Consider the following 20,103-nt stretch of genomic DNA (forward strand, 5'->3'; position numbering starts at 1 on the left):
AGATCACAGCTTTATACAGAAATCAGGGAACCAGAGGGAGACGAGTTCTACATCTCTTGCCTTTAATTGCCTGAGTGCTTGCTCTTTGGCCCTAACAGTTAATGTTCCACACCAAAACTGTGTGCACTGATGCCATACAGTATGATGTTTTGACATATACACAGTGTGGAATAATTGAATCAGGTCAATTAACATAGCTATCGCCTCACCAAACACATGTTAGTTTTGATGCTGGCAATTGAACACAGGGCCTCATGCATGCTAAGCATGTATTCTTTCTTTGTGCCACAGCCCAACCTTCTATCATTTTATGTTAATAAACCTGAAATTCCTCAATACATGCTCTATAATGCTGAATATATTTAATCTGCTGTGCTGTAGATTTAAAACCTTTCTTTTTCATTCTTCTGAAACTTCATTCCCATCATGTATTTCACATCTGTTATTGTATGCTGTAATTATTTTGTTTTCTCTTTTTATTATGTTTTTCTATTAGATTAAGGCTAGGACTGTATCTGCTATTTTCAACAGAATATTATAGTGTCTGATACTGCTTGTATGAAATAGAAAGCCATAGATAATTCTTAAATAAATTATACCACAATAAATTTTTTTCTTCCCTAAATAAACCTGATTTTTCAGTGTTAAGTGTGAACTTTATTCTAACAGGAATCTCTTAAGTATTGGCTTGGATGCATATCATGTACTTATTTTATTGTTCTCGTGAATTCTCAAAAATTTCTGAACTTTTGTACTTCTCACAATGGCCAAAAGAACTGAGTTCCTGGAATTAATGTTTCCACTTCTTAACTTTTTTGTTTGTTTGGTTAGATTATTTCGTAGACTCCTTCTTTTGGTTTAGGCTAATATGGAAAAAAAAGGGGCCTTCTGTCCTGAGCATTTGCTGACCCTTTCACATGGTTTGATCCACACAGGCTTCAGAAATCATTTAAGTGAGTTGTCACAATCAAGTGAGATGACCCTTATTCTTCCTACTATTTCAAACCCAAGAACCTCTGTCTCCCATTTGCCAGTCCATGATTTTTGAGTCACACAGTAATCGGTACTATAATACAATCATTTAGTGAGGACATTTTAGTAGTATTCAAAAAATAAAGTTGGTGTGATGTAATGGAAAGTGACTTTTTATTAATATTTTTATTTTTTTTTTTTTTTTTTTTTTTTTTTTTTCTTTCCTCTCATGGTACTATCTTAATTTAATTCCTAATTAGAAAGTAATAGAACTTAGTGGAGGGGACAAAATATAAGATAAAGGAATTAATAAAAATTACTAACAGGTTTATATCTAAGTGAATTTAGTTTAACTATAGTAAACTATTATGTTGAGTTGGACAAAAGTTACATAACATCCAATACTAATTTTATGGAAAAAACTTTCATAAATGGTAAAGATCACAATATGCCAAAATGATACATGTAGTTACAGACAAATGTCTTTACCATCATTTTTTATTTTTATGGAATTCTGAAATTATTTGTCTCTGTTTTCTTTTTATTTTTCCTTGATATAGTATATACTAGCCTCCATTTCCCCTCTCTCCACTCCTCTCCTGTGTACCCTCCCCGCACCCTCTGGAATCCACTGCTCCTCTGTTTCCCATCAGAAAAGAACAGGCCTCCCAGGAATATCAACCAAACTTGGCATAAGTTACAGTAAGATGAGGAACATCCCCTCTTATTAAGGATGGATGAGGCAACCCAGTAGGTGGAAAAGGGTCCCAAGAGCAGGCAAAAGAGTCAGAGACACCCCAACTCTTATTGTTAGGAGTCCCACAAAAACCTAAAAAAGCACAACATATATTCAGAGGACCTAGCACAGACCCATGCAGCCTTTGTGATTGCCTCTTCAGTGTCTGTGAGCCCCTGTGAAGCTTGCTTAGTTGATTCTGTGGACCATGTTCTCCTGGTTTCCTTGACTCCTCTGGTTCCTATATCCTTCCTCCCCTTCTTTGCAGGATTCTCTGAGCTCCACCTAATGTTTGGATGTGGGTCTCTGTATCTGATCCCATCAATTACTGGATGCCGTCTCTCTGATAGTGATGGACGAGGCACCAATCTATGAGTATACCAGAATATCATTAGGAAACATTTCATTGATTATTTTTTTCCACCCTAGGTCTCTGAGCTATCCAGCTCTCAGTTCCTGGCCATGCAAGCAGTGTCAAGCATGGACCTCAACTTAAACCAGTCATTGGTTAGCCACTCCAACAACCTCTGAGCCACCATTGCCCTAGCACATTTAGGAAGGACAGGTTGCAGGTCAAAGGTTTTGTGGCCCAGTTGATATCCCAGTTACTAGTGGAAGACTTGCCTGGTTACAGAAGATGGCTGGCTTTGGCTCTGTGTCTTCCATTACTAGTAATCCTCACTAGGGTCACCCTCATAGATTCCAGGTAGTTTGCACTGTACTATATTTCCACATCACTTCCTAAATGACCCCCAATTCCAGTAATCTCCTGTACTCTCTCCCCTCATGCCTCTCTCTTCAACCTAATCCGTCCTGTTTCTCTCCCTACCCACCCCCAGTCCACCCATAAAATCTATTTCCCCTTCTCAGGGAGATCTGTATGATCCCCCCTAGAGCTTTCTTTCTTAACTTAGATTATCTGAGTCTGTGGATTATAGTGTGATTAACCCTTACTTAACAGCTAATATCCACTTATAAGTGATTACCTACTATGTTTGTCTTTCTAGGTCTGAGTTGCCTCACTCAGGATGATTTTTTTTCTAGTTACATCCATTTGCCTGCAAATTTAATGATACCACTTTATTTTTTTTTTAAACAGTTGAGCAATACTCCATTGTGTTCAACATTTTCTTTATTTATTCTTTGGTTGAGGGACGTCTGGGTTGTTTCCAGTTTCTGGCTATTATGAATAAAACTGGTATGGGCATATTTGAGCAAGTGTCCTTGTGATAGGATGACGCAGTCTTTGGGTATATGCCCAAGCGTAGTATACCTGGATCTTGAGATAGATCGATACCCAATTTTCTGACAAATGACCATATTGATTTGAAAGTAACTATTCAAGTTTGCACTCCCAGCAGCAATGGAGGAGTGTACCCCTTGTTCCACATGCTTACCAGCATGAGCTGTCGCTTGTGTTATTGATCTTAGCCATTCTTACAGGTATAAGATAGGATCTTGAAGTAGTTTTGATTTTAATTTCCCTGATGGCTAAGGATGTTGGACATTTTGTTGGGTATTTCTTGAATCTGTGTTAATAGGGGGAATTGGTCTATAATTCTCTTTCTTTGAGTCTTCATGTGGTTGTGCATCAGGGTGGCCTCACACAATGAATTCAGCACTATTCCTTCTGTTTCTGTTTTGTGGAGGGTTGGCTTTAACTCTTCTTTGAAAGTCTGGTAGAATTCTGTGCTACACCCATCTGGCCCAGGACATTTTTGGTTTGAAGACTTAATGACTGTTTTCTATTTCTTTTGGGTTAGGGTTTATCTTGATTTAACTTTGGTGAGTGGTATATATTGATAAATGGATAGAGAAATTATCTTTTTTTTTTTTTTTTTTTTTTTTTAGATTTTCCAGTTTTGTGGAGTATAAGTTTTTGAAGAGTGACCCAAAGATTCCTTGGATTTCTTGTTATGTACCCCTTTTTGTTTCTCTTTTGTTAATTTGGATATTCTTCCTCTTTCTTTTAGTTAGTTTAGATAAGGGTTTGTTGACTTCCTCAAAAAACTAACTCTTAGTTTCACTATTTCTATTGTTCTTTTTGTTTCTGTTTTATTGATTTTAGCCCTCAGTTTGATAATTTCTTGTCTTCTACTTCTCCTGGGTATCTTTGCTTCCTTTTGTTCTAGAGCTTTCAGGTGTGCTATTAAATTGCTAGCATGAGATCTGTCTTAATTTTTTTTATAAAGTCACTTAATGCTATGAACTTGCCTCATAGTACTGCTTTTACTGTGTCCCATAAGTTTTTCTATGTTATACAATCATTTTCATTGAATTCTAGGAAGTATTTATTTATTTCCATCTTGGCCCAGGAGTCATTCAGAAGAGTTGTTCAGTTTCCATGAGTTTATAGGCTTTCTGTTATTTCTGTTGTTGAAATCAGCTTTAATCCATGGTGGTTTGATAGGGTTCAAGAGATTATTTCATTTTACTTGTACCTGTTGAGACTTGCTTTATGACCAAGTATGCTGTCCATTTTGGAAAAAGTTCCATGAGGTGCTGAGAAGCAGGTATATTTTTTTGTGTTTGGTTGAAAAATCCTATAGATTTGCAATATCCATTTGGCTTATAACTTCTGTTAGCTCTATTATTTCTTTGTTTAGTTTTTGTCTGGGTAACCTGCCCATTTGTGAGAATAGAGTATTGAAGTTTCCCACTATTAATGTATGGGGTTCAATGCGTGATTTAAGCTTTAGTAATGTTTCTTTTACAAATGTGGATGCTCTTTTGTTTGGGGCATAGATGTAAAGAATTGAAACATCATTTTGGTGGATTTTTCCTCTGATGGACATGAAGTATTCTTCCCCATCTCTTTTGATTACTTTTGGCTTAAAGTTTGTTTTGTTAGATATTCAGATGGATATACCAGCTTGCTTATTAGGTCAATTTGCTTGGAAAATCTTTTTTGAAACCCTTTACTCTGAGGTAATGTTTATCTTTGATGTTGAGGTGTGTTTCTTATATGCAGCAGAAGGATGGGTCCTGTTTTTACATCCTGTCTGTTAGTCTTTGTCTTTTTATTAGGTAGTTGAGTCCATTGATATTGAGAGATATCAATGACCAATATTAACTCCTGTTCTTTTGTTTTTGGTGGTGGTAGTTGTCTTAGGGTTTCTATTGCTGAGAAAGGGGCACCCTTACCATAGCAACTCCTATACAGGAAAACATTTAATTGGGGCTGGCTTATAGTTTCAAAGGTTTAGTCCATTATCGTCATGCAGAAGAATGGCAGCATGCAGGCACATATGGTGCTGGAGATCTACATGTTGATCTGCAGTCAGCAGAAGGAGACTGCCACACTAGGCCTAGCATGAGTATATGAGACCTCAAAGTACTCTACAGTAACACATACTGCAAAGAAAGCCACACCTATTCCAGCAAGGCCACACATACTATTAGTACCACCCCTTTGGGGGCTAGCATTCAAACACATGAGTCTATGGTGGCCATACCTATTCAAACCATCGTGGTGGTGGTGGCATTATGGGTGTGTATGTTTATTTCCTCTGTTTTCATGGTTATAGTTAGCCTCCTTGGGTTGGAGTTTTAGCATCATCTGTAGGACTAGGTTTGTAGATAGATGTTGTTTAATTTTGACTTTATCATGGAATATCTTGTTTTCTCAATCTGTGGTGGTTGAAGATTTTGCCGTGTATAGTCTGTGCTGACATCAGTGGTTTCTTAAGAGTCTGTAGGATGTCTGTCCAGCCCCTTTTGAATTTGGTTTGGTTTGGTTTGGTTTTGGGTTTTTGGAGACAGGGTTTGTCTGTGTAGCCTTGGCAGTTGTGGACTCCCTTTGTAGACCAGGCTGGCCTCAAACTCACAGAGATCCGCCTGCCTCTGCCTCTCAAGAGTGCTGGGATTACAGGCATGTGCCACTGCACCTGGCTCCCTCTTGTCTTTCAGAGTCTCCGTTGAGTAGTCAGGTATAATTCTAATACCTTAAATAAGTTACTTGGTGATTTTCCCTTGCAGCTTTTAATAATCTTTCTTTGTTCTGTATTATGTCTCAAGGGGACTTTCTTTTGTGGTCCCATGTATTTGGTATTCTGGATGCTTCTTGTACCTTTATAAGCATGTCCTTCTTTAGGTTAAGAAAATTTTCTTCTATGATTTTATTGAAAATATTTTCTGAGCCTTTGAGCTGGGGTTCTCCTTCTATTCCTGTTATTCTTAGGTTTGGTCTTTGTAGTGTCCCAGATTTCCTGGAGATGGGGTGGGCCATGAGAATGGAGGAAGTTCTCCTAGGGTGGCCCTCCCTAGAGCTGTAGTTCCTGGTATGTCCTCTGAGAATATAAAAACATCTCCTTCCTGACTTCTCCCCTCAGATGTAAGCAAGTATAAATAGTCAATTTTTAATGTAAATAAAATCATATTTTTACATTGAGGTTACAGGCTCTCTCTTGTGTAGCTCTGACTGCCCTGGAACTCACTATGTAGTCCAGGCTGTCTTTGAACTCCACCTGCCTCTTCCCCCTAAGTGCTGGGATTAAAGGTATGTACCACCATACCCAGCTCTAAAATTTTCTAAATTTAATAAAATATTGTGAACATTTTTCTAAAGTTGGGGCATATAGTTTGTGTATTTTGACTGTTTTCTTACTTATGAACATAACTGATTTAGATATTTTTCCTTTTTAAATTTTTTATTTATATTTTTATTAATTACAGTTTATTTACTTTGTATCCCACCTGTAGCTCCCTCTCTCCTCCTTCCCAATCCCACCCTCCCTCTTCTCCCCTCATGCCCCTCCCCCAGTCCACTGATAGGGGAGGTCTTCTTCTCCTTCCTTCTGATCTTAGTCTATCAGCTCTTATCAGGAGTGGCTACATTGTCTTCCTCTGTGGCCTGGTAAGGCTGCTTCCCCCCTCAGGGGGAGGTGATCAATGAGCAGGCCAATCAGTTCTTGCCAGAGACAGTCCCTGTTCCTATTACTATGGAATCCACTTGGACACTGAACTGCTATGGGCTACCTCTGTGCAGGGAGGGGTTCTAGGTTATCTCCATGAATGGTCCTTGGTTGGAGTATCAGTCTCAGAAAAGACCCCTGTGCCCAGATTTTTTTGGTTCTGTTGTTCTCCTTGTGGAGCTCCTGTCCTCTCCAGGTCTTACTTCTTTCCCACTTTTTTCATAAGATTCCCTGCACTCTGCCCAAAGTTTGGTTATGAGTCTCAGTGTCTGCTTTGATACCTGCAGGGTAGAATCAAATGCCAAAACCATACAATGGGAAAAAGATAGCATCTTCAACAAATGGTGCTGGTCTAACTGGATGTCTACATGTAGAAAAATGCAAATAGATCCATACTTATCACCCTGCACAAAACTAAAGTCCAACTGAATCAAATACCTCAATATAAAACCAGACATACTAAACCTATTATAAGAAAAAGTGACTTAGATATTTTTTAACCTTTATATTTGAGCTAAAGTTCCTCTTCATTTTATGGTACAGATAGTCTATGATATGTTTTGTAAATTTTGGCACATCTTAATTTAGTACAAAATTATAAATGAACCAGATAAGTTGAGAGTCCTCGTCATTTTTTTATTTTTTTAATCTACTTCTTAATCTCATCATCTAGTTAGATCGCCACCATTGTTGAAGATGCTATCTTTTTTCCATTGTATGGTTTTGTCCTCTATGTCAAAAATCAAGTATCCGTAGATGTGAGAGTTTATTTCTGGGTCTTCTATTACATTGAGCCACCATTCTGTTTCTATGCCAGTACCATGAAGTTTTTATTACTATGCTCTGTAGTACAGCTTGAGATCAGGGATGGAGATACCGCCAGAAGATCTGTTGCTGTACAGGATTGTTTTAGCAATTCTGGGTTTTTTATTTTTCTATATGAAGTTAAGAATTGTTCTTTCAAGGACTGTAAAGAATTGTGTTGGTATTTTGATGGGAATTGCATTGAATCTGTAGATTGCTTTTAGCAGGATGTCCATTTTAATCCTGTGTTAATCCTACCAGTCCATGAGCACAGGAGATCTTTCCATCTTCTGATATCTTTTTCAGTTTCTTTCTTCAGAGACTTGAAAGTTTTTTCAAACAGGTCTTTCACTTGCTTGGTTAGTGTCACCCCAAGGTACTTTATGTTATTAGTGGCTATTGTGAAGGGTGTAGTTTCCCTAATTTCTTTCTCGCCCCTTTTGTCTTTGGTATACAGGAGGGCTACTGATTTTTTTGAGTTAATTTTGTATCCAGCCACTTTAATGAAGGTGTTTATCATCTGAAGGAGTTCTCTGGTTGAATTTTTGGGGTCATTCGTGTATACTATCATATCATCTGCAAATAGTGATACTTTGACCTCTTCCTTTCTGATCTGTATCCCCTTGATCTCCTTTAGTTGTCCTATTGCTCTAAAGTACTATGTTGAAGAGATATGGAGAGAGTGGGCAGCCTTACCTTGTCCCTGACTTCAGTGGGATTAATTCAGTTTTCTCTCCGCTTAGTTTGATGTTGGCTATAGGCTTGCTGTCTTAGTACTATGTTTAGGTATGTGCCTTGTATCCCTGATCTCTCAAAGACTTTAAACATGAAGGGGTGTTGGATTTTGTCAAATATTTTTTGGCATCTAAGGAAATCATGTGGTTTTTCCCCTTCAGTTTGTTTATATGGTGGATTACATTGATCGATTTTCGTATGTTGAACCACCCTTGCATACCTGGGATGAAGCCTACTTGGTCATGGTGGATGATATCTTTTATGTGTGCTTGGATTCGGTTTGCAAGTATGTTATTGAGTATTTTTATATCAATGTTCATAAGAGAGATAGGCCTGAAGTTCTCTTTTTTTGTTGGTCTGTATTGTTTAGGTATCAAAGTGACTTTAATCTCATCATCCAACAAAATTGTCTACTTTGGCAGGCAGTATTTTAGGTGAGTTGAGGTGTCAGTGAGGAATATAGATAGGCTACCTGCCCTCCTCTTGTTTATATTCTAAAACATATATAAGAATTAAAATATAAAAGAATATAAAACATATATAAGAACATATATAAGAGAAACATATATAAGAATTAAAAATTAAATGAGCCCCTAATTTCCACAGAATGGTACTTATCATAAAGAAATAAAAATAATGATTTTTTTTTTAACTCTAAATAGCCGATGGTGATTAGGCCTCTGTAAAATATACATTATTAAAGGTTATATGCCTGCCTGTCTCTGAGTAAGTGAAGAGAAAATGGCAGTACCCTGGGGAAGGCTTCAGGTCTTTCACCTGGCAGACTGTCCACATGCTGGACATTACCTTAGTAATATAGTTTATCTAGCATAATTAAAGGCAGTGCCTGTAACAGCAAAGCTTCCTGTCAGTTAAGTATATGGGATGCCCTAGGTGTTGACAGCTAAGCAAGAACAACTAAGAGAGAAGAGGCTGGAATGAAGGACTTTCTGTGGTAACATTTTTTGTTTTCTTTCCCAAGCTAACCTCAGAGATCAGCTAATAAAGGGAACAAGAGCCATTACTTTTCTCCTCTAAGTGTCTTTCATGTCTTGAATTTGTGTGTGTGTGTGTGTGTGTGTGTGTGCGCGCGCGCGCGCGCGTGCACGCGCGCGCAGTGATTCTCTCCTTGGGCTGGCCTGTGCACAAATGTTTCACCCAGCTGAGAAATCTCTTTTATGCAATAAAATTGTTCACTTGTAGCTCCAGTGGTTGAATAAATAATAGAAAAAATACTCTTTTCATGATTCCTTTATATCGTAGTTTTTCTGAAGTAGTTGTTTTACCTGTTATCAAAATAGTAGTTTTTGTATTAGGCTGTTGCTCATTTCTTCTATGGTTCTTTCATAGCAGGAGTATGCACAGATTACAGAAGAGGTACTTTTATTCAGGCTTCTTTTTAATTTAGTTTCCTTTTTTTGTATCAGTTTTGACTTTTTCCCCCCTTTTAAAGGTTATTGCTGCCCTGTACTCTGGCAATAGTAACAAATTTATCTTTGCCACAGGAAAGAGGCAGGGACTTTCCTTTTAATTTCTACCACAGAAGGGAGAGCTAGTGTGCACTTGAGATGAAACAATGTATTGAAATGTTGCACATGACCTAATTACAGCCCTCCTAGAGATGCACAGACTGTGTTATCTGCTCATGAAGGCACTGTGCCTTTGTCCTTCAAGAACTTTTCCATTATTACTTACTTCAATCTAACGCTGCACAATTTAAGAGTTTAGTGTACATAGGCCACTTTATATTGTCCCTAAAATAGCTGAAATCCAAACTCTCCATATGTTGTCAGAAATGCAAGAAAGTGTATTTTACTACTTATTTGCACTGTTGTGATTAAATTCACTACTTGCTCTCTACTTAGTTGATTTAACATGAAAAAGTTAGATGATTGCTAATTTGACAAGGAACTTTTAGGAAATAAGTGCAGGAAATATATAGTTACCACCTTTGGGGATATCAAGAAGTACTTCTTTGCTGAGGTAGGGTGCCGTCCCTAGGAAGGCATGACTGAGCTCTGCAATAGATATAGTATGTAACTTCTGGAGCACATTCTGCAGATTTAACTATGAAGGGATTTATTGTGTTTTGCAGGGGAAAGTATATTTTATAGTTAGCTTAATAATAAGCTTTGGACACTTTTCTAATGATAATTAGGATTAAATTACAGTGTTCTTTAATAAAATCCCTATTTGGAACCCTGGGTTAGTTTTCTAGTTCTTTGTGCTTAATTTCATGTGGCCACAATATATGGCCATGGCAGCCATGGCAGGAGTATACAGAGATGAAGGAGAGTGTTTATGGCATGTGATACAAAGTGTGTTTAACCTAAGTTTGCTCCTCTGTTTTTAATGGGACAAACTCTGCAGATGTGTACTGCCACTGTTAGTGTCTCCTTCGCATCCCACTGATTCTTAAAGTTCTACTGCTTTCAAGTAATCCTTAGCATTTTACAAGATCACCTTAACATTTTGCCCTTTGTATATTTTTATGTTGTTGTAATGATAGTACATATTTTATTTTCAACAGAAGTTTTTATTCTTAAGACTTCTGAATTTTTACAAGCTCAGGAAATCATTTTAAATGAATGATGAGTGTTGTGACATGTAAGTATCATATAAGTCTGCTAGTAACTTTTTGAGCTATTTGCATTTATTGTCTTTTCCCAATAACGCTACAGATGACTGGTTCTGTTTATGTTGGAATGGATTTATACAGTGGGTTAAAAGGTGAATTGTTCTAAAGAGAAGCTTGTGCCACCAAGTTGTTATGTTATATGTAGATTTTTATTTTCACCTATGAATCCAAAGACCTGCTTTCTAAAACTTTACCAACATTAAGTGTTATCTTGTATTTCTAACCATGGCTAAGTTAGTAGATAAAACGTTTGTATCTATTTGAATGCTTATGTTTTATAATTTTTCATTTATGGATTGTCAAATTTTTTTATATGCTTAAAATAACAGACTTTTTATTAAATCTTGGTAGACTTTTTATGTGGTTGAGTTCTGTCAGTCTCTGTCATTAACGTGTTCATTTTCTTTTATGTGACTCCATTAGAAGACAGCTAGTCCCTCCTAGATATTTGGGAAATTCTGCTTCTTTTTAAATGTGATCTTATGTTCTATATTTACAAGTATAAGTTGGTCACCATTCAGTTGTTTAGTTACCGAAACTGTGTAATTGAGCATACCTCTGACACACATCAAGAATAGACTAGATAAAAATACATGAGAATTGTAATAAGGATTATTTTGTAGTAGTTCTATTTTCTATAGCTTTTTATGCATTATCCAGAAGTGTGTAATATTGTTGCGTACAGTGGTCTCCTATCTTGATATCTGGTTTTGAGAATGATAGAGAAGTGCTCTCCGGCAGCCACTTTCTGGTTTATAATGGACTGAAGAAAGGATAGACTCACACCCAAGGTGGTGGAGCCGAAAAGTCCCTCACAGCTGAGATCAAGCTGGAATGGTAAATGGTAGCCATATTTATTTCATTAGGAATATAGTAGCCAATTTTACTTTGTTTTTCTTCTTTCCAAAGCCATATGAAGGACTCAGGCCCCAAGATCTTCGTAGGTTGAAAGATATGCTTATTGTGGAGACGGCAGACATGCTCCAGGCCCCTCTGTTTACTGCTGAAGCGCTGCTTCGAGCTCACGGTAATGAGAGAACTGTCTAATGCCTCTGGTAACTCAGTGCCTTTTGAAACTTGAGAGTTAATCATGGCAGGGTCTGTGTTTAATGTGCATGTTCTTAATATGAGCCTCCATAGTTTCTATGCAAGTGTTGCTCTAAGAGCCATCACCCTCACACTTTATATCTGATGCATGAAGTGGCGTCAAAGAGGAAATCAGAAATTCCTTTTTCTTTCTTGTTTTTAGATTGAGCGACTGAGTAATTTTTGCTAACATCATTCAAGTATTAATTTATAGTGACCCAATTAAATTGTGTTGTTATTAATTATGTTTATTCAAGAGCTGTTTCTTATGAATTGTGCAAAATGAAATTAAGATTTAAGAATATACTATCTTAAAAAATTTTTTGTTTTTTATTTATTCACTTTTGTCATCTTCCTTTCTTTCCTTCTTTTTCTCTTTCTATCTCTTCTTTTCTCTCTCGTATTTTTGAGACAGATTTTTTTTTTTTTTTTCCTCTTTTAGCTCTAGCTGGCCTGGAACTCATCTGTAGACCTGGCTGGCCTCAAATGCAGAGATCCACCTGCCTCTGCCTCTGGAATACTGGGATTATAGGTATGGGCCACCACCGCCCTATCTACCTTTTCATTCTTAAAGGTATAACCAAAAAAATTTCTCCAAATTTGTTCTTAGTTTCTGTGATTGTTAGCACAGACTGTCACTTTGGAAGTTGTTACAATTCATACAGTTTAATAGCAGAACAGTCTCCTTTTAGCTAATGATATACCTAACAATCATAATTTGAGAACTTGTACAGAATCTTGGGAGTGAGAGGAACATTTAAAATCCCATAAATTAGGAGTCAGAGGTATCAGGACTAAAGACTTTCTCAAAATAACCAAACAAACTAAAACAGTCATAGGAAATGCTTTAAATTGCGTTACCATATTTCTTTAGAACAAGACTCATAGCACCACTAAATATAATGTGTCCTTTATTTACCGCTTTCACATAGGATGTATATTTAAGTATAGTGTGGAAAGTGAGGCATGGTTTCTCCTCCCTGTTATTTCCACACACAAGAGTCACGGATAGCAGGATCACTATGGCTGCAGAGTAAGGCTCTGGGAAGCCTGCACTACAGAGTTATATTCTGTCTCAAAACCCTGAAAACAAAAGCAATTTAAAAACAAACTTTTAAGAAATAAACTGCAGAGCTGGCAGGAAGGAGGGAGCTTCATCAGTGGGGTCACCCTTCAGCCTATGGTTTACCCCAGTATGGTTTGCTTTCAATAGCGTTAGTTGCCTATGCTCAGCTAAGTCCACAAACATCAAATAAAAAGTGCAAGAAACAAACGTTAAGTTTTGAATTGCACACCATTCAGGGTGGCATGAGATTGCCCATGCCCAGGCCAGTGTTGGAACATGTTCTATGTGGATAAGGAAGAACTACTTTAACACTTAGGATCAGCTAGCTGATGAAACATCTCTTAATCATATTACACGGTTCAAGCATTTCTATCTTGATGTGAGATGGGGCTCTACTCCACACACGTCATTGAGGGACACCAAGACTTGACATCTTGAAGTAGTTTATCCATCCTAAGCAACCAGTCAGAAAGGGAAGAATAGCTGTGGTAAATTTTCTGAGCCCTTCCCAGATGTGCCATATATCATTTCTGCAGATGTCATTGCCCAGATTTTAACCATGGAGTCACTCCTAAGTGCAAGTAAGTTTTACATGGTAACATTTTTGCAGTTAGTCATCTTTGCCACATATAACCTTTGTTCTCTCAAGTAAAACCTAACTGAGTTTTTTGTTCAGCATTTGTCTATTCTATGATAACTTTTTGTTTTTGTTTTACATTTTTTGACTTTTTAAAGATAGGGTCTCACAGTATAGCCAGGCTGGTCTCCAGATCACAGTGCTGCTTCAGCTTCCCAACTACAGGCCCATTCCACTCTGCTTGGCTCTGATAACTTGACAAAGCATTTGTTTTGTATTTCTTTTATTAAAGCATTAAGTGCAGAATACAGGTTTTCTGATTGTCATCTCTTTGGTATTATTTAGGTAGTATCCTGACATCCCATAATAAAATAAGCTTACAGAGATAGCTGTATTAGAATATAGAACAGCGTACAGAGCTACCATCTGTAGAGCTGTGCTTCAGACTGTAAGCTCACAGTCTGGAAGATCATAGTCTTGCTGACACACAGCTTTTCATAAGAATATAGGTCATGCTATCTGTTGTCAAGTTTAGACCCAAGGTTATAAAATTGACCTAAATTAGGCAGAAGTAATAAATGTTTTGTGACGCTTACTAAATAGTATTCAAATCTTAAAAACATCCTTTTGGACATTTTCAGTAATACAAGCAACTTCTGTGGTTAAAAACATTTAGATTGATTTTATGTGTATGACTGTTTTGCCTGCGTGTGTGTGTGTGTACACTGCATGTTGGCCTGGTCATGTGGATGTCAGAAAGGGTGATAGATCTTCTAAAGCTGTAGTTGCCAGTAGTTGTGAGCCATCATGTAGGTGCTGGAAATCATACCAGTGTCCTCTGCAAGGACAAGTGTTCTAAACTCCTGAAATTATGAATTCCGTGGGCCTGTTGAAAAAATAAAATTTCTTAAATAGTATAACTTGCTTGTCCTTAGATAAATTCTTATCAATGGGTTGTTCATAACTGCTTTGGCAGTTCATCATCTTCTCTGTTAGGCATAGGCTTTCTTCACCCAAGGCTTTCATCAATGTAGAGTTCTCCCTCTACAACCCATCTTAGTTCTGAGCTCCATATCTTATGTATAATACCTTTTTGAAAGTCCTTTCAATCAAAAACACCTTAATTTCTTCATATAAAGTTAAAATTCTACTCTTCCAAGTCTACCTTGTTCTCTGGTGTTCCCTGTTTCTACAGATGGAAGCAGCAGACAACCAACTGGGTAGTCAAGGTACAAACCTTGGACACAGCTGACATGTCTTCTCCCTCAGCCCCTGGACCTTCTTATTACCAAATTGTCAGTTCTCCCCTTTTCTGCTACCTCCATGTTGCCTGCACCACTGTTGCCTCCATTTATGGCATATGGTAGCCTTCTTCTAGAATGTTTCTTTCCTTCACTGACAGCCTATTCCATTTTTGTCCTCTCCATTCTACTCAGAATACTCTTTTCAACAGTTTATTCTTCATGTCCCCAGCCCAGCTCTACTTTGATTTTCTATCATTGCTAAACTGAAGATAGAAATATATTTGATATGTTCTGTGTGGCCAACCCCTTGCCAATTCTTTACTCTCATCTCATAGTGCTTCTACCAGGGTCTCTATGCTCCACATGCGTTGAACTTTTTAACATCACAACAGTGCCACTTTTCCTCCCACCACTAGACCTCTGAACATTCTGTGTTCCCCCCCTACCCACAGTGCCTTTCTCTCCCCTTTCATCTGGTCAGCTCCCATTTATTCTTTAGACGTACGTGCCTTGCTGTTTTCGAGGGGCCGTCCTGTCTTCCTCTGTGACAGGGAGTGTCTTTGTGGTACTTCTAACAGTGGCAAATTTTTTATTGATTTCCTTTCTGTAAGTTCCATGAACAGAAGGATTGTGGTTGGTTTTTCCTATCATTATATACCTTCACTACCTGACTTAAAAGACATTCAATAAATGTTTGCTAAATGTCTAATAAGATAGAATCAAAGCATATTATTGTACTGAGAGATATTTGTAGTAGGTAAGATTAAACTTGGCTTATTTAACCTGAGATTGCGCTATAATACTGATTCCTTTATTTTAAAATGACATAATGGACCCCCCGGCAGTGGAACACACCTTTAATCTCAGCACTCAGTAGGCAGAGGCAGGCGAATCTCTGAGTTCAATGCCAGCCTGGTCTATAGAGTGAGTTCCAGACAGCAAGGCTACACAAAGAAATCCTGTCTCAAAAAAAACAAAAATAAAATGAAATCGCTGGGCACTAGTGGCCTGTGCCTTTAATCCCATTTAGGAGGCAAGGGCAGTGGGATTTGTATGAGTTTGAGGCCCGCCTGGTCTACATAGTGAGTTCCGAGACAGCCAGAGCTACCCGGAGAAACTCTGCCTCCAAGAACAAAAACAAAACAACAAAAAAGACAGAGAATGACTTCAAGATGCCTCAGTGTTTAAGGAAATTATTTTATATGCTTCATAGTTTGATAATGTTTAATATATTTTAATGAAAATCAATTTTTATTACAATTTCTCAGTATATCTTAAACATTTTTAAGTTATTATAGTTTACCACTTTCAATGACTACATCCAAGAAAATTGTTTGGTTGTATTCTAAATTTGGAAAACGGCATTTACCTTTATACTAATTAATTTATGGTTACTTTAGTCTGAAGTTTTTAATAGAGTTGATAGTACTGAGTGGTACCATTGGTGATTTCTCTTGGTTTTAAGGGCTATCTACTAAGCACTCAGCAAACAGAGCTGAAAGGATTGAGCCAAAGTGTTTATAGCTTTTCTAGATTTTGTTCAACCTCATACAGTTAAATAAGTAACACATCTGGAATTTGAACTTCCAAGTGTAAAGTGATCTTTACACTGTGCACCACTAGTAACTTTTTGGAGGGCAGCAATGAGAAAATATTGAAAAACTGAACAGGAAATGTATTCCAGATATAGTACCCTGATAGATTATAATTATAGACAAGTTGCCAAATGCAAAAGTGGTCTTTGGCAATATTATTTTTAAATAGTAAGTTAAATAAATTTATAGAAGGAAAAGTAATGTAGAAATATATGTATTCACTCTTTTTTCAATTGTTAATTTCAGAATAAAACAAATTTGATGGCTTGCTCTTTTTTTCTTTGTAATAATATTTTATGTGATTCTAAAAGTAATATTACTTCTGTGAAAAAAAATTCCAACACAGGGAAATCATTGTTTTCAATAATAGTAAGGTTAATATGCAAATATTGTTAATAATGTTTTTAAAAATTAATATGTAATATTAAACTTTCGTATCACTGAATACTAGTCCAGATAATCTTCTAATTATAGAACTATGACTCCACTGTTAATTATATATCCCTTTTTTCCTTTATAAATAATACCTTGAAATGCTACACTCAGTACTCAGTACCTTTTCAGTTGGGAAGTTATCAATGCTTTCCATTCTCTGCCTGCTCTTTGTTGCTCTTCAGTGTCTCCAGGAAGTTATGATTTATGTTTTGTCCAGCATCTATGGCTGATCTTTGTAGGTCTGGTCTGCCACTTACTTTTTACCAGACACTAAACTCAGCTTACTCTATTCAAAACATGTCTTTTGAGTATCTTGTGATTTGTAAGGAGGGTAGTTATATCATGTGTATCATGGTAATTTTTTACACACACACACACACACACACACACGGTCTGGTTTAATTATGTAATATCCCATTGTAACACTCGTTGTTAGTGATCCTTATCATTTTGTTGGATTAAGTAAGAAAATCACACATTGTTTGTGCTTTACTGTGTTGCAAACAGTGGTCTTGGAGAAAACCAAATGGGAAAATTGTATAGGGCTTAATTTAGACAAGAAATTGAATTTTAAAAGTAATATATCAGTGAACAGATGGAAACTCTAATCCTGGGAATGCCTCTGGTATTTTAGATTCACTAACTACTGGTTTGACCCCGATTTGCTTTTCAGGCTAAAAGAATTGCCTTTCTCTTGCTAACAAAACTTTTTTTAATTGTTTATTTTTATTTTATGTGCATTGGTGTTTTGCCTGTAAGTATGTCTGTATGAGAGTATTGGATTCCCTCAAGCTGGAGTTGTAGACACTTGTGAGCTGCCATATGGATGCTGGGAATTGAACCCAGGTCATCTGGAAGAGCTACTAGTGCTCTTAATCACCGAGCCATCTCTCCATCCCCAAATCTTTCTTTTTAAATGAACACCATTTTATTTATTATATGAATCATGCTGTTGCCAGTTGTACCTTGTATCTTTGTTTAACCAAAAGTTATGAAGATTTTATCCTGAATTTTGATGAGTTTGATTGATGGATTGATTTGTTGGTTAGTTGGTTTATAAGATCTTGCTGTATAGTCCAGGCTGGTCGTGAACTTGCAGCAGTCCTCCTGCATCAGCCTCCCCAGTACTGGGATCACAGTTGTGTACCACCATGCCTGAGTTATACTGTGTTTCTTTTTGTTTGTTTGTTTGTTTGTTTGTTTTCTTTCTCTTGGTGCTATTGCTAGTGATCAATCCTTGGGCCCTGTGTATGCTAGGCAAGATCTTTACCACTAAGCTATATCCACATATCCAGGTTTATGATATGAATTAAAATTATAATTTTTTACATGGAGATTTTGTCCTTTAATGAAAACTCTGCCTTTCTCTGCTTTGTTGCCTTTTTACCTAAAACTTCAGTTGACCGCATGTATGTGGATTTATTTTGTTTGTTTTTGTTGTTGTTAGCATACAAAGTAAGAAGTTTTCTTATGGCATTTTCATTCATAATTTCTTTTTGTTGATCCTCCTCCCTAGCTCTTCTCTCATTCTCCTGCTACCCATAACTCTTGTAGTCCCAATAGTCTCCTTTTCTCTTCCGTGCCACTGTGTTCCAGTACCCTCGCGGGCTTCCTTCTTGTCCCTTTTCTACTTTATGATATAACCATATTTACACCCATATATATATGTATGTGTGTATATATAAATTAAAGCCTAGGACCCATGTACGAGAGGACATGCAATATTTGTCTTTCTTAGTCTGCGTTATTTCAATGTGATAATTTCTAGACACCTACTTCTAGAAATTTTTATAATTTCATTTGTCTTTCTAGATGAATAAAATCTTGGTGTGTATATAACACCGTTTATTATCTCTTCATTGTTCATGTGTATGTAGACTGATTTCCTTGGCTTTGTGACTAGCGCAGCACTAACCATAGATGTGCAAGTACCTCTATGATATGGTGTACAATCCTTTCCATATGTGCCCAGAATTGGTTGCTGTAACTGTGTTGTATGTGGTAATTTTATTTCTGGTTTTTGAGAAACCTACATACTAATTTGCATAGTGGCTATGCTACTTAACACTCAACAATAAGTGAATAAGGTTTCTAACTTTTCAATGCTTGTTACCATCATTTGTTTTCTTTAATCATTTCAAATACAGTGAGATGGACTCCCAGTGGCCAGAGATGTTGAACACTTAAAAATGTGTATGGACCTTTTGTTTGTCTTGAGAATTGTGTGTTTGGCTCTTAAGTCCATTTATTGACTGGTAGTTGCAGAATGGAGTGATGTTTAATTTTAGCAGTATATATCTACTGAAGATTTTCCCTTGTTCTCAAGCTGTCTCTTTAGTCTGCTAACAGTTTCCTTTTAACCTCTCTTTAAAAAGGCAAGGATCGTTTTTCAATGTGTTGTACTTTTCTCAGTCTTAAAAAGAAATGGCAGTACTTGTTATTCTCTTTGAACACACTGATATTATAAGTTACCTTTTATAATACTCAACCACTTTCCTATTCCAAGAGTAAGGAAAATGGTTGGTCTTGGGTATATGTCATCCTGTGTTTGTTTTCCTAATACTTCATTGAGTTTGGCATTATAATACAATAAATTGTTTTACCAGTGTCAGTTTAGCTTGACTTGCAGTGTACTCCTGTCAGGTAGGCTGAATGTCCCGATCAGTATTCTTGTGCACGTAACTTGCATTGAATGTGTACTGAGCATTATCATTTGTGATTATAGACTGTCATGAACCACTACTGATAAAACATGTCGGAAAACTTTCTCTTTTTCTGAAATCTAAATCAGATTGCTTGGAAAGCATTAAAAAAGGCAGGTAACTTTTAAAATTGCTTTTCCATATTACTGAAACAAGAAAAGGGAGATAACGGCATGTAGGGTTCCGAATACTAATGAAATGTCAGAAATTGTATACTGTTTTCTGATATTATAAGAAATGGGAAGAAGAAGCAGAAAAGCAGAGAAAAACCATGAGCTTATGTAAAAGGGTTTAATAAATTCTGTGTGGTTTCTAGTAGAACTTTTAAAAAAGTGTGTGTAGTGTATTGTGTAGGGGTCTGGTGTGTGTGTGTGTTTATCTGTTCATCTGATGGTTAGATTCTAAGTTGACTCCATTAGTCATTGCAGTCAGTGTAAAGATAAGCCTTTGATTCTTGTAAATAGTGGTGTGACTAGATTATATCGTTCTGTTTTACATCTGAGGGGGCACTTTTAATACACTTTACAGTGTGTAATGGTGGAAAGAATACATGCTTGGAATCCCAAAAGAGGTTCCAAGTCTCTTTCTGAGCTTGAGTAA

General features: G+C 36.9%; 1 protein-coding gene across 5 annotated transcripts in view; it reads left to right on the forward strand.

Moving 5' to 3' along the window:
* Positions 1-20,103, forward strand: part of Ankib1 (ankyrin repeat and IBR domain containing 1) — a 90,401-nt gene that overhangs the window by 26,643 nt on the left and 43,655 nt on the right. For all 5 annotated transcript variants that reach the window (XM_055612579.1, XM_055612581.1, XM_055612582.1 and 2 more), the window contains exon 5: positions 11,708-11,825. In XM_055612579.1, coding sequence (XP_055468554.1) covers positions 11,708-11,825 — 118 coding nt within the window. The remainder of the gene's footprint in view (positions 1-11,707; positions 11,826-20,103) is intronic.

The sequence above is a fragment of the Psammomys obesus genome, unplaced genomic scaffold (assembly GCF_907164565.1).
Source record: "Psammomys obesus unplaced genomic scaffold, mPsaObe1.curated_primary_1811, whole genome shotgun sequence".
Lineage (NCBI taxonomy): Eukaryota > Metazoa > Chordata > Mammalia > Rodentia > Muridae > Psammomys > Psammomys obesus.